The sequence below is a fragment of the Mandrillus leucophaeus genome, unplaced genomic scaffold (genome assembly GCF_000951045.1).
Source record: "Mandrillus leucophaeus isolate KB7577 unplaced genomic scaffold, Mleu.le_1.0 Scaffold639, whole genome shotgun sequence".
Taxonomy (NCBI): Eukaryota; Metazoa; Chordata; class Mammalia; order Primates; family Cercopithecidae; genus Mandrillus; species Mandrillus leucophaeus.
Window position 1 is genome coordinate 197,826 of NW_012106908.1, and position 15,536 is coordinate 213,361.

Here is a 15,536-nt window from a genome sequence, read left to right on the forward strand (position 1 = left end):
CACACACACACACACACACACACACACACACACACTGTGCTCCCAAGGACTGATTCAGCCTAATGATTCTCAGTATTATGGGAGGCAGGTGCTGCTGTTTAGGAGGCAGAATCATAGGAGGAGACAGACCACCCACCCTTAGTGAATGCTAGCCTTGTGTGGCTGGTCCCAAGGTGCAGCTCAGCCCCTGCTCCCTAGGGAGGTGATGGGCATCACTGCGTCTTACCTTCCTTTCCTTCCTCTGACTCAGGCACTGAGTATTTACTCATTGTTGCACTGGGCCCTGTGCAACAACACACTGTGCTCATTACCGGAACTCCAGAGACAGCCTTTGCCCTCAAGGAGCTCAAAGTCTAGCTACTGGGAGGCAGAATATACAGGACGTAATTATGAAAATAAAGTCCCGTGTGGTGCAGGGCAAGGGAAAGGCAGCAATATGCTGAAGAAAGATGGAAAGTACAGAGAATAGTACAGAGAACAGTGTCAGTAACGTGTAGAAGAAGGAATACTGTGGCATAATCAGTAGACAAGGAGAAGGCTTGTTTGACCTAAAAAGATATTAATACAGGACAAAGTGGGAGACAGCTATGGGAAAATGTGACTATGATTGAAAATGTGACTATGAAAATGTGACCAAGCTAAGGATTTGAGATTTCATCCTGTACGTGAGAGAGTGAATCACATACTAGTTTGTGGTATTTGAGATACTTTTAGGTAGTCAAGAGATACATTTTTTTTCCTACTTTAATACTTTTGTACTTATTTTTAACGTATTTTAAATCAGTGCTTCTCAAATTTTTAATGTGTACATAAATAATCCAAGGATCTTGTTAAAATGTAGAGTGATTCCCATCGGTCTGGATTGAGCTTAAGATTCCACATTTCCAGCAATAGACCGCACTGTGAATAGTGATATTCACAGTGCCAGCTGTGAATACCACTTACATTCACCTGACATTCACAGTGCTAGCCTTTTTTGTTGTTGTTTTGAAACAACAACTGTTGTCCAGGCTGTACTGCAGTGGTATGATCACGGCTCACTGCAGCCACAAACTCCTGGGCTCAAGCGATCCTCCCGCCTCAGCCTCCTGAATAAATAGGACTACAGACGCATTACCACATCTGGCTAATTTTGAAAATGTTTTGTAGACATAGAGTCTTGCTACATTGTCCAGGCTGGTCTTGAACTCTTGGCTTCAAGCAATCATTATGCCTTGGCCTCCCAAAGCGCTGGGATTACTGGCATAAGCCACTGTGCCTGGCCAGTGCTGGACTTTTGAACCTCACATTTATCCTCAAAGCATTTATCCTCCAGGTCCCCAGGCCCAAAGGCTTCACTCCCACACACCACACACACACTCTTTCTCTCTCTCTCTGCCCATCTTTCCCGCTGTTGGAGTGGGGTGTGGGATGCAGCAGGCATATGGGTAAGAGCCATTAAACTGGATAAGAGGTTGCTAGGGCTGCCTCTTCTCTAGGAATAACCAGAGACCTCTAGCCAGTGGACACTTTCATTGTTGGCCAACACCTCCTTATCCCATTCAAGAGTCAGCTGGTTGAGGGTGAAACATTTGTTTGATTTCATAGTGTATTCCAGCACCCCAAAATCCTCTAGTGCAGAGAAAGCACTTAATAAATATTTGTTGACTGATATATCAGGAAAAGCAATTTGTGGGGCTGATTTCAATCACTCATGTGGCCAGGGAGGAGAAGATACATTTTTATGGTTTTCAAAGCTATTATCATCAACACAATTGTAAAGAACTTTAGACCTGCCTGGATACATCTGATAAAATTTATATTCTTAAATTTTTACTTTCTCAGTTTTCAAATGGTTAGGTTTGTGCTGATTCCTACAGTCAAGGGAATCACAGGAACTCCACGCAAATAATAAATTCCTAAAAAGGAAAGGCGGCTTCAGAAATCCACAGAATTCAAGGCTTGGGCGCCCTCTATTGGTTCTTATAATTTACAACCTGGGAAAATCTCATCAATAGATGCTGCTTGGGGACCTAGAAACCCAGACCTTCAGTGGAGAAGCTGATGTGACACTGGATTTATGCAGTCTTTCGTATTCACTACATCTTGTTTCTCCAGCATTTAAGCCATGAAGAGAAAGCTCTTTCAAATTAACATATACCTCTATGTATATGGTACACAAGGGCAGAATTTTTTTTAAAAATTATGAAGAGGAATAAAGAGGAAATAAGGGAGTAAGAAAATATTTGCCAAATGTTTAGTGGCTTTCTGAAGCAACTCATAAAAAAACCTTTGCGCAGTGCTCCCTTGTTGCTACGACCAGCATTCCATTCGGATGACGTCAACTGAAGTTCACAAATATATGTTCTGTTTCTCATCAATAGGACTGAATGCAACTACCTTTGGTCACTGGAGACTCAGCTTTAAAAACTGAATTTCATTATTGGGACACAGATGACATTGTTTCTACATTATGTCAACTAAACACCAAGTAAACATGGATTATTAGGGTCTGTGACAGCAAATGAACAAGAGAATATTTCAACTTTACCTGGATTTGGCTGAAGATATTCAGTGGTTTTTGAAAGAATTTCTGCAACAGCTTTATTGGTAACATCTATTTTCTTAAAAGCAAAATTTTAAAAAGTTAGTAAATGACAAACTCAATAAATTCACAAAAGAACAGAGGAGTAATTTTCATTAATTTAATTTTTCTAACACCATTATGATGATTTTAATCCAAATGAACGTTTTCAACATTTTTGGGAGATGCAATATTTTCTCACTTTCTGATTTTTGGAACATCACTTCCTTCCAGTGATGTTGGAGAACATTAATTTACTTTTCCTTTTAACATTAAAATGAACATTAAAGTAATATTTAGAAAATCTGGAAAAGTTATTATGCTCCACTAGATTATCAGATATACTTGGAAGTCTCTCAAAACTAACACTAGACATGAACCAAACTCTCCTTATCTGTTGGTGAACTTGAATTTCTATACTTATATAAGGATGCCACAATAATGATCCATATTAGCAACTGCCTCAGTAATCAACAATAAAAGAATCATAATCATTAGTATTATAATACAATGAACATACTCATTTGTGCTAGGTCAGATGTTAACATCAAAGTTTTCTCCAAACGTTCCCTGAAAGTTAACCCTTTCTGGTTAAGACTGAATCTTTCCTTCTGCAAAACCATTCCTGGACTTTCTGGTTCTTAGTTAACCAGAGAGCTAATATGGGAATAAACAATAAAGTTAAAATGCAAGTTGCAATAGCTTTATTTATACCATCAATAGGCCAAAAGAAAATGTAAAGAAAAATATCTCATTCATAAAAGCAATAAAAATGTAATAACAAAGAATAACCATTATGAGAAATTCACAACACCTATTTGAAAAATCACATTCTTAGATGGTAAAACTCAATTTTGGAAAGATATGCATTCTTCCCAAATTAACATGCAAAATTCATCCAAATCCCATCATAATTTCAATTTTTTCTTTTTTTTTGTTAAAATTTGGCAAACTGATAAAGTGAGTCTTCATACTATATACATGATTTAAAATATCAACCTAAAAAAATCAGACTATAAAACGACTAACATATAGAGGAGAGTATTTTGAAATACTGGAGTGGGAAGAAACTTCTAACCAGGACCTGAAATTCAAATGTCATAAATAAAAAGACCAAAATTCCGACTCCATAAAAACTCAAAAACTGAACACGAAAAGATACAGTATGTGACATTTGCCAAAAGTGGCAAACAAAAATATACAAAGGACAAAGGGTTAGTATCCGTAATATTCAAAACTCCCATTAAAACAAACAGGAAAGAAGGAAAAGGCTGGGCATGGTGGCACACACCTGTAATCCCAGTACTTTGGGAGGCTGAGGCAGGTGGATCACCTGAGGTCAGGAGTTCAAGACTTGGCTGGCCAACATGGTGAAACCCTATCTCTACAAAAATGCAAAAATTAGCCGGGCATGATGATGGGTGCCTGTAATCCCAGCTACTCGGGAGGCTGAGGTGGGAGAATCGCTTGAACCTGGAAGGAGAAGGTTGCAGTGAGCCGAGATCACACCACTACACTCCAGCCTGGGCAACAGAGCGAGACTCCAGGTCTTAAAAAGAAAGAAGGTAAAGAGGAAAAACATAAGCTGCCTACAAAGATTTGAAAAAAATATTCAGAACTGTAAATAAAAAGGAGATACTTTACATTCTCCAGATTGATAAAAGCATTTTTAAAATCAGTTATACTCAATATCAGGTATTATATGGGTGTGGAGTAATGGGTCATTTCATACACAACAGGAATGCAAAATGATATGTTTTTGGAGGTCAAGGGAGAAGTTCTTATTAATGGACATATTAATGAGCCAGGTATTATACTTCTAAGGATTTAACCTTTTAGAAACACACCAGCAAATTGCAGTGAAGGAAAAACATGTTTGTTAGGCCATCTTATGTAATATTGAAAATGGAAATCAATAGGAGACTGATTGGATACATTATGAAACATCCAAGTAAAGGAATACTCTTTCATCATAAGGAAAAAAAATAAGGAGGATCGACATTCAAAGTACATACAAAGGAAGAAAGCAAGCTGCAGAGTGATTTATAATAGAAGACAGATCATTTTTGTAATTTAGAGAACTATGATCCTGCTAGGGTCACAAGTTCGCAAGCAAGCAATCTTATCCTGCCTGAAATCGCATTTGTTCCCCTTAGCTAAATACATTAATTTGGACTAAATAAATTAATCTGGAGCCCCAGGAAAGTTTTAAAAGACAGTATAGAAATGATAAAAAAGAAAAAAAAAGGAGTCAAACCTATATTACTGATACACGTGTGCTGTGTGTGCAAGTGGGCATGTGCGTGTGCGTTAGGCCTAGTAACAAGTTTTGTGACTTTGAGATCTCTTTGGTACATTCAGCTATTTGCCAAGATCGTTAAAATGTTTAAGAGAATCCAATAACCTAGATATTTATGTCTTATTAGTCACAAGAAATGTTAAGGACTTAGGAAAATGCTGTTAATAGATTTTATGTGAAGTTTGAGGGAGTCCTATACATTGCCTTTGTGATTATAGCTTGAAATGTCTAAGGGAATTTACTTAATTATAGAACTGGTGGTAAATATTTAAGGATTGAATCTGTTAAGCTTATGTGTTAATTAATGCAACCTTGAATGAAAATTAACTATAATGATTATCATCTTATAGCAAAATTACTAAATTTGGAAATAAGATTCGTAAGTTCAGCTTAAAGCTTAAGAAAACTGAGGATTTTAGATTTATAATGTAACAAATTAGATATTAGTTAAAACATAGTGTTCCCTTTGATATATACAACACTTTTTGGACATGAAAAGCCATCAGAAAGCTGAGTCACTTCCGAAAGAAGATGATGATGATGATGATGAGAGGAATTAGAATGGGGACATTTTCTACTTCAGATCTTTTTTTATATCTTTTGAAACAAAAAAGCCCAAGAAACAAATGACCAAAAACTTGCAAGGGCCTCGTAGGCCCTGACATGCACATACTGGAGCTGCCTCCACACCAGCTCAAGCATCAAAACTAGAAATAAACCCTTTACAAATTGAAGAGTAAATATGCTGGCTAATGTGGAGTCAAGATGAGCATTAAAAACAAACAAACAAACAAAAAAACAACAAAAACTCATGTAGCTTAAAAACAAACAAAATCTCCCTCCTAGAATAACTAAGGACACTATTTTTTTTGTGTGTGTGTGTGTGTGTGTGTGTCTGTTCACATCTACCAAATGCTATGAAAATATCTTGCCAAACCATTAAGAAAAATAGAGGAAAGCAGAGTGGTAAAAATTATTTTTGTGAAGTCAACCTGGTATGGCAGCATCTTGGTTAGTTAAATCTGGAATTTCTGTTTAATGCTGGCACCCTGCCCATGAGGTGTCCCAAGGGCTGTGCCACTGACTCCCTTAGGCCCAGCCCCTGAGTAAGACAGCTGCTAGCAACTCTCATTTCTGACACTTATATACGGCATTCTCTTTAAAAAATGCTATCAGTGGGCATATCCTCTTTCTTCTTCTTTATGTAATTTATTTGTGTTTTTCCTTTTTCTCCCTCTTGGCCACACTCGGTAGAGGTTTGTTGCTTTACAGCTTTTCTAAAGCTCTTGGCTTTGTAGTTTCGATCTTTTGTGATTATTGTTTTCTATTTTATTAATCTCTTTTTTTATCCATATTGATTTCTACCTTCTACCTAGAGTAATTTAACTTGCTGTTATTTTCCTAGCTTCTTGGATTGCATGATTTATTCACTTTCTCCCAACACTTATTTTCTTTAAATACATTTACAGTTTAGCCACATATCACAGGCTTTGACATAAAGAATTGTCACTCATGCTTAAATAACGTCATTTTACTTTCCATTTCCTCTTTAAACTAAGAATTACTCTTACATATTTTTAAATTTCCAAACATCCAGAATTTAGAAGCCCTACCTTCCCTTATACTTCTTGTGTTCTATGGTATCACTTGGGGAAATTTATCGAGTTTTTTTTTTTCTATAACTTAGTACATAATTGATTACCGTATTTGTCCCAAAGGAATTTGAAAACTATGCACATTCTCCATTTGGGGAATGCAGATATCTATATTTATTTATAATCAAAGTTATTAATCATATTTTATGCAAATCCTCCATGAGCCTATTGATTATTGTCAGTTTAATCTATTATTTTATGAGAGAGGTATGTGAAGTCTACTTATATTTTTATCAACTCTCCATTTATTTCTGACAGCTTCTACCTTACAAATTCAAATGCTATGTTATGTAGTGCAGAATGGTTCATAACCATTATAATTTCCTGATAGACTACATTGACTGTATCTTTTTATAATTAAAAAGCTTTTTTAAATTTAGTGCTTTTCTTGCATCAAATTTTATTATGATTTTACTATTGTTCCTCTATTTTTATATTGTTAGCATTAATTATAGAATATTTTTTCCCACTACTTTGGCATTTCTGTATCATTTTTAGGTGGGTCTAATATCATCTAATGCATCTCTTCCGGAAGGTTTTTAAAATTTCTGGTCATCTGTTATGTTTCCATGCTTTTCACTGCTGCAATAAAACAGATAATAGACTTTATGTTTCTTCTGTAACTCACTGGGGTTTTTGGAGGTAAAAGCAGGTAAGCAAGAAGGATCTCAATCCATTAACTGAAACTGAAACTCTTGAAAAATGCTTTAAAATTTAACATTTCAACTAAATCATTTTGTTAGTAACAAAGCTATACATCACATATTTGTATATTAAGAGTTTTTTAAAGTAATTTAAGGTATGTCAATGGTGTGAACATGTTTCCATGGTTTAAAGGTTCAGAAATTAATTTTTTTCAAGAGCAAAAACAAAATAAGCTTTTCCCCCTCAAGGAATTAACATTTCTAGACACTCAATAGCTCTCATCCAGAGAACAGAGAACTCCCTGGAAGATGAGCTGGCCAGAGCCAAGGTATCCTGAGGAGATACTCTCCTGGGCGGTGGACAGCCTGGGGCTAGACTTCCTCCCCCAGTACCTGCTGACATCTCTGCTACCTACTGTGTCTGCAGCCTTGATGTTACACCTGAGGGTGGACGCCTTGTGTCATTTCCTCCCTCTCTCCTTTGACAGAGGGGGCGGGGCGGGTGTCTAATTATTAAAACAAGGCTATGTTTAAAGGGCCCAGACAATGAGGAAAGAAACAGTATGTTGTTAATACTGGTGGTTCTAGTTCCGCCTCCACATGAGCAACTACACACAGCTGACTGGGAAACATGTTAAGGGACAGAGACGATACCATTTTTCTTTGGAGCATGTTACAATCATTTCTGTCCCAAGCCCTTCATATTTTTTGTAAGTTATTTCAAATATGTTAATGTCTGCATAATTCTCACAAAATCCATTTGAGACAAGCAGGGCACACTTATCATCTCTGTATCAGTTCAAAAAGATGAATTCACTTATCCAAGTTCCCACACTCTGGTTCTAGTGGCAGAACCAGGATAAAAGTTGTTTGCTATGCAGCTCCTGCAACACATGGGAGCAGAACCCAAGTCTTCCACACGGTAAATAAATCATTATGCATTTGAAAAATCTTGTCCCAGAAATACATTTTGATTCTCCAAAATATATACTACCAATTACTTTGGCCTTGCAGTAACTGCCAAGATTGCCCATCTTTTGCACATTCAGACTTCCGTCCACTAGAGGGTACCAGTTAGCCACATCGATCTCATTACTCGACCTGCGCAAACTGGATATAGCTACAGGGGGAGGATCTGATTTGGGCTGGGACGTGGGAAAGCATTGCCTCGTAGACTGCATAATCCACACCTATATTTAAACATCCTAGATTTCCACTCGAATATCCTTTACAATAGCAGTATATCTCATATCACAATGAAAATCAGTTTCTAATCAATTTACAAATTAAAATGCTCTCTTACCCTTTCCATGTCAAGAAATTCATCGTCTAGTTTAGTTCCTTCAGCACCACTTATTTTTTCACTAAATAGCTGCAGAAATAAACATAAATAATTGCACTGTACAATGATTTGTCACAGTTTTTTACCTAAATTATTAAAAACAGAAACAAACTTGGATTCAACTTGTTGGATTTTTTGAACTAAGTCCTTTAAGAAAATTGTTGGAAGGGGTAACCATATCTAAAGGCATAGGAAGACATACATTTCTCATGCAGTCAACAGATATTTATTGTGCACCTACTATGTGTAAAACACATGGTAAGTGCTGTAGGACAAAGACACGAGAGATACTTGTCATCAAGGAACACACAGTTCACCCAAAGAGTCAACACACATTCAACTAAAAAACAAGGAAAGAATAAGAACCATTAAAAAATAATAGTACTAGAGACAAATTATTGTAAATGCACTAAGTGGTAGTCACTTCAGTGATGCACAGAATGGACTTTGAGAACCCACAGCACTGGGAGTGGGTTCATGCAGGATCTGTTTCCTAGAAGATGTGGCATTTGAGCTGGCATTTTAAGGACAGGGAACATTTCATCGGGCAGCATTGAAGAAAAGGCCTGCTGGGATGAGGCACCATGGAAAAAAGAGCCAGGGGCAGGAATGGATACGGCAAGTTTTCTCAGCCCTGGCTCTATTGATATTTATAGCAGATAATTATCTGTTGTGGGGGCTGTCCTGTGCACTGCAAGATGTTTAGCAGCATCCTCGGTCTCTACTTGCTAAAGGCCAGTACTGCAAGCATGGACACACACACACACACACACACACACACTTGTAACAACCAAAAATGTTGCCCAAGAGCTGAGGACAATTTGTGTATGGCCAATGTGCTCAAAAAACATCAATAAATTGTGTTTAACTGTGTAAACTAGCACACAAGGGAGAATGGACGAAAATAAAATCTGAAACTTACGCAACGCCCGGAGCACACAGATTCTCAAATGCCAAGCTAAAGGGTACAAGTTAGAGATCCCTAAAGAGTCTTCATCAAACACAGAGAAACCCTTTAGAAAAGCAAGTCTGCCACCAGTAGGGTTGGATTAAAGAACAAGGAAGACAAATTGGAAGAAAAAAATACGTTCAATCATTTTCATTTACAAATTAAAATGCTCTCTTACCCTTTCCATGTCAAGAAATTCATCGTCTAGTTTAGTTCCTTCAGCACCACTTATTTTTTCACTAAATAGCTGCAGAAATAAACATAAATAATTGCACTGTACAATGATTTGTCACAGTTTTTTACCTAAATTATTAAAAACAGAAACAAACTTGGATTCAACTTGTTGGATTTTTTGAACTAAGTCCTTTAAGAAAATTGTTGGAAGGGGTAACCATATCTAAAGGCATAGGAAGACATACATTTCTCATGCAGTCAACAGATATTCTTCCTCCCCCAGTACCTGCTGACATCTCTGCTACCTACTGTGTCTGCAGCCTTGATGTTACACCTGAGGGTGGACGCCTTGTGTCATTTCCTCCCTCTCTCCTTTGACAGAGGGGGCGGGGCGGGTGTCTAATTATTAAAACAAGGCTATGTTTAAAGGGCCCAGACAATGAGGAAAGAAACAGTATGTTGTTAATACTGGTGGTTCTAGTTCCGCCTCCACATGAGCAACTACACACAGCTGACTGGGAAACATGTTAAGGGACAGAGACGATACCATTTTTCTTTGGAGCATGTTACAATCATTTCTGTCCCAAGCCCTTCATATTTTTTGTAAGTTATTTCAAATATGTTAATGTCTGCATAATTCTCACAAAATCCATTTGAGACAAGCAGGGCACACTTATCATCTCTGTATCAGTTCAAAAAGATGAATTCACTTATCCAAGTTCCCACACTCTGGTTCTAGTGGCAGAACCAGGATAAAAGTTGTTTGCTATGCAGCTCCTGCAACACATGGGAGCAGAACCCAAGTCTTCCACACGGTAAATAAATCATTATGCATTTGAAAAATCTTGTCCCAGAAATACATTTTGATTCTCCAAAATATATACTACCAATTACTTTGGCCTTGCAGTAACTGCCAAGATTGCCCATCTTTTGCACATTCAGACTTCCGTCCACTAGAGGGTACCAGTTAGCCACATCGATCTCATTACTCGACCTGCGCAAACTGGATATAGCTACAGGGGGAGGATCTGATTTGGGCTGGGACGTGGGAAAGCATTGCCTCGTAGACTGCATAATCCACACCTATATTTAAACATCCTAGATTTCCACTCGAATATCCTTTACAATAGCAGTATATCTCATATCACAATGAAAATCAGTTTCTAATCAATTTACAAATTAAAATGCTCTCTTACCCTTTCCATGTCAAGAAATTCATCGTCTAGTTTAGTTCCTTCAGCACCACTTATTTTTTCACTAAATAGCTGCAGAAATAAACATAAATAATTGCACTGTACAATGATTTGTCACAGTTTTTTACCTAAATTATTAAAAACAGAAACAAACTTGGATTCAACTTGTTGGATTTTTTGAACTAAGTCCTTTAAGAAAATTGTTGGAAGGGGTAACCATATCTAAAGGCATAGGAAGACATACATTTCTCATGCAGTCAACAGATATTTATTGTGCACCTACTATGTGTAAAACACATGGTAAGTGCTGTAGGACAAAGACACGAGAGATACTTGTCATCAAGGAACACACAGTTCACCCAAAGAGTCAACACACATTCAACTAAAAAACAAGGAAAGAATAAGAACCATTAAAAAATAATAGTACTAGAGACAAATTATTGTAAATGCACTAAGTGGTAGTCACTTCAGTGATGCACAGAATGGACTTTGAGAACCCACAGCACTGGGAGTGGGTTCATGCAGGATCTGTTTCCTAGAAGATGTGGCATTTGAGCTGGCATTTTAAGGACAGGGAACATTTCATCGGGCAGCATTGAAGAAAAGGCCTGCTGGGATGAGGCACCATGGAAAAAAGAGCCAGGGGCAGGAATGGATACGGCAAGTTTTCTCAGCCCTGGCTCTATTGATATTTATAGCAGATAATTATCTGTTGTGGGGGCTGTCCTGTGCACTGCAAGATGTTTAGCAGCATCCTCGGTCTCTACTTGCTAAAGGCCAGTACTGCAAGCATGGACACACACACACACACACACACACACACTTGTAACAACCAAAAATGTTGCCCAAGAGCTGAGGACAATTTGTGTATGGCCAATGTGCTCAAAAAACATCAATAAATTGTGTTTAACTGTGTAAACTAGCACACAAGGGAGAATGGACGAAAATAAAATCTGAAACTTACGCAACGCCCGGAGCACACAGATTCTCAAATGCCAAGCTAAAGGGTACAAGTTAGAGATCCCTAAAGAGTCTTCATCAAACACAGAGAAACCCTTTAGAAAAGCAAGTCTGCCACCAGTAGGGTTGGATTAAAGAACAAGGAAGACAAATTGGAAGAAAAAAATACGTTCAATCATTTTCTTTAGCAAAATACATTAACATAATCTATGCCCTTAAAATAGTAATATGAATATTCAAATTCATAGTAAGGGAGGTGCCATCAATTAATGGTGAAAAGATTGCAGGTTGTTTTAAATGCAAATGTAGTTACTACTACTATTACACACATGCGGTATTACTATTTAATAGGAACAATATAAGTGGAGACAGTATTTTACTTAAATTCGAAGTGTGAGAAGTAATTTCTTGAAGACAATAGCTAGAGAAGACTACAAAATTGGCCAGGGTTCTCCATCCTCCCTGTCCTGCGTCTTTACAGTTTCTCCCAGCTAGAGTTGGAGTCTATCTCCCCACCTAGTAAATCTGGGCTGGGCTTGTAACTTGTTTTGACCCCACAGAAACAAGCCTAGCTAGGCAGGAAAAGATCTTGTGTGCTTCCACTCACTCTCTAGAAACACTGTTGCTACCCTGTAAACAAGCCCAGGCAAATTAACTGAATGGAGAGAAACAAGTGGCCCAGACACCCCCCAAGGTACAACCAGTCCACCCTCAGAATCAGAGCCACTCAGCTGACCTGCAGGTGACTGCAGTAACCTAAGAGACCCCAGCCAAGATCAGCCCCATCTGCTGAGGCATGGGAACAGGAGTCCAATAAACGGTATTTCTTTAAACCACTGAATTGGGGTGGTTTGCTACATAATAGAAGTTATCTGGTACACTGGACAAGAATCCTTACTTTTCAGATTGAGTACAGAAGTCAGAGAGAATTATCCTAATGCCTTGATACAAGGCATAACTTCCAATAGAAAAAATCAAGAATTTCATTTCCACACACCAAGCAGTGTTGTAACAGATGTAGCCATCAGCAGTTAACTCTCCTAAACATTTTTGTTGTTGTTATTCAGTAGTGAAATCATCCAACATATTGGTTCTCAACTTTGGAGGTAATAGCCTGAGAATCTAAGGAAAGTTACACAATCTCTCCTGGGGTGAGGAGTGGCACCTCCACGTTTTGTTGCCATGGTAGATTGCAAAGGTGGTCACAGGCTTTGCACCTCCTCCCATTAAGAAGTCTATTTTTCCACCCTTCGACTTGCTTTGGCCAATAGAAGAGTGTAAACCACACTGTATAGCTATAAAGTCCCAATCAGTACTCACAAAGAGGCTCTACAGATACTTCTGCTCACTCTGTGAGGTCCACTGTAACTACTTCCACCTAAGTCTGGGCTGTCTTGTTGGAGAATGAAAGATAATGTGGATCAGAGATCAGCCATCCCACCTGAGCAACCTCGGACCATCATGCCCTCTGCTCACCTGGCAGCTGACCGGCAACAGGTGACTGAACCCAGCAGCGATCAGCCACACCAGCACATGAACCCACCCAGTGCTCCCAGCCCAAATTGCTGACCCACAGAATCATAAACTAAACGAACATTTTTTTTGTCTTAAGTCACTGTGTTTTGGGATGGTGGGTTATATAGCAAAAGCCGACTGATACAGAGGCCTGCCATTTCCTATGACTATTGAAACCACAGAAGCCCACACGTAGATCCACATTTTAAAATACCTATTTGAAAATCCCTTTGGCTTGGAGAGTTAGACCCGAAATCTCTTTAATCCGAACCAGTTCTCACTCATTCAGGTTTTACTGGTTCTATTTTCAGAAACCAAAATGTCTAATAGAAGGAGTAGTGTTTCTACTTTCAAGAACAGAAACTAGTGACATGAATATATCTTGTTTGAAAAGACAACATATGGGATCATTTTCAACAGGAGTCACAGGTAAGAGTCATCATTCGTTTCTGCTTTTCCTGAATTTCCCAGTGGTGTTTAGCTGTTTTGAACATTAAGTATAAATACACACATAGCATTAGCTGTTTAGGCCACTCAATTATATTTCAGAGGTCAGTCAAGGAACAAATATTGTTTGTTGAGCATCTACTATGTGCAGGGACATGACTGGTACTTGGGATAGAAAGATAAAAAAGAGACGTGATTTCTACAGGGCACCTGGCCTCATTCCAGGGTTACAGGGTTATTTCCTTTAGGTGCGGGAAGCTAAATATAAATACTCAAGCTTCTATTTCTGGTAAGATGACTATTCAAATTCAACTCTGATGCACTCCCTATGCTCTGAATACAAATCAAGGATAGATTAAATATCAAAATATGTACTCCTTATGCCTTCAATATGTAGCAAGGATAGATTAAATATCAAAAAAAGAAAACCAGAAAGATAAGCAATGCTCAAAACCAGAATAAACATTTTTGTGAACCTGAAAATGAACAGAGACACAACATGATGAACAAGGTTGAGGCCTCAGGCCTGCTGGGCTTCTTGCCTGCACACAGGCTATGACAGCCAGCAGTCTGGTTCCTGCTGAATACAAATCGATCTAAAATAGTGCTCCATGAGACCAGAGTCTGGGTTCAAGTTCTGCTTACAGCTGGGGATGGAAAAGCAAATGAGGCTGGAAAAAAAAATTCGGATGTAAATCTCTGTCTGATGCTACCACATGTGGCAATCTGCAGGCCCAAGGAGACTGAAGGACAAAGAATAAGTCAAGTCACACCTCCTCCCCACTCCAGCTCTGTGACTGGATCCAGATATCCTCAGTATCACCACAGAACGGAAACCACAGTTTTGTACTGGGGCCTTGGAAAGCTGGGTGGAAGAAGCCACAATCACTAGACAGAAGTGAGCACAAAAGAGGTTAAAATTAAAATTCATCCTAGATCTAAATTCTAAGGCACATGAATAAAATATAACACCAAGAAAGAGAGCCAACAAAATCACATAACATAACATAACATAACATAACATAACATAACATAACATAACGTAACATGAATTCACTTCTAGTGAAAACGATTTTATGAAACAATGTAATAAAGACTTTTTAATGTGTGTTTAGGATATTATTAAAATGATAAAGGAATAACTTCTATTAATGAAGAGCAAGCAATTATACAAAAGGACAGAAATTTTAAAGATAGACATAAAACATTAGAAACGAAAAGTATTATATAGCCGGGCACGGTGGCTCGCACCTGTAATCCCAGCACTTTGAGAGGCCGAGGTGGGCAGATCATGAGGTCAGGAGATCGAGACCATCCTGGCTAACACAGTGAAACCCCATCTCCACTAAAAATACAAAAAATTAGCCGGGCATAGTGGCAGGCGCCTGTAGTCCCAGCTACCTGGGAGGCTGAGGCAGGAGAATGGCGTGAACCCGGGAGGCCGAGCTTGCAGTGAGCCGAGATCGCGTCACTGCACTCCAGCCTGGGTGGCAGAGCAAGACTCCGTCTTAAAAAAAAAAAAAAAAGTATTACATAGTCATAAAAATGAAAAACCCAATAGATGGGACAAACTCCAGCCTGGGCACAATCAGGAAAGAACTGGCAAGCTAGAAAATATTAAGGAATTTACTCAAAGAACATAAACAGAGACGAAGAGTTTTTTTAATGAAATATCAGTTAATCGATATGAAGGATAAGTGAGAGATTCCAAGATATATCCAACAGGCACTCCAGAAAAAAGAACAGAATACAGGAGCATCAGTATTTACGAGTAACATGGCTCTTTTCTCTTCTG

The 15,536-nt window shown here is 38.4% G+C and overlaps 1 protein-coding gene across 1 annotated transcript in view; it reads right to left on the reverse strand.

The window, feature by feature from the left end:
- Window positions 1–15,536, reverse strand: part of SH3GL3 (SH3-domain GRB2-like 3) — a 176,858-nt gene that overhangs the window by 52,051 nt on the left and 109,271 nt on the right. Inside the window, exons 2-3 of the mRNA XM_012000687.1 lie at window positions 10,823–10,891; window positions 2,526–2,603 (exon numbers count right to left, since the gene is read on the reverse strand). Of these exons, the coding sequence (XP_011856077.1) occupies window positions 2,526–2,603; window positions 10,823–10,891 (147 nt within the window). The remainder of the gene's footprint in view (window positions 1–2,525; window positions 2,604–10,822; window positions 10,892–15,536) is intronic.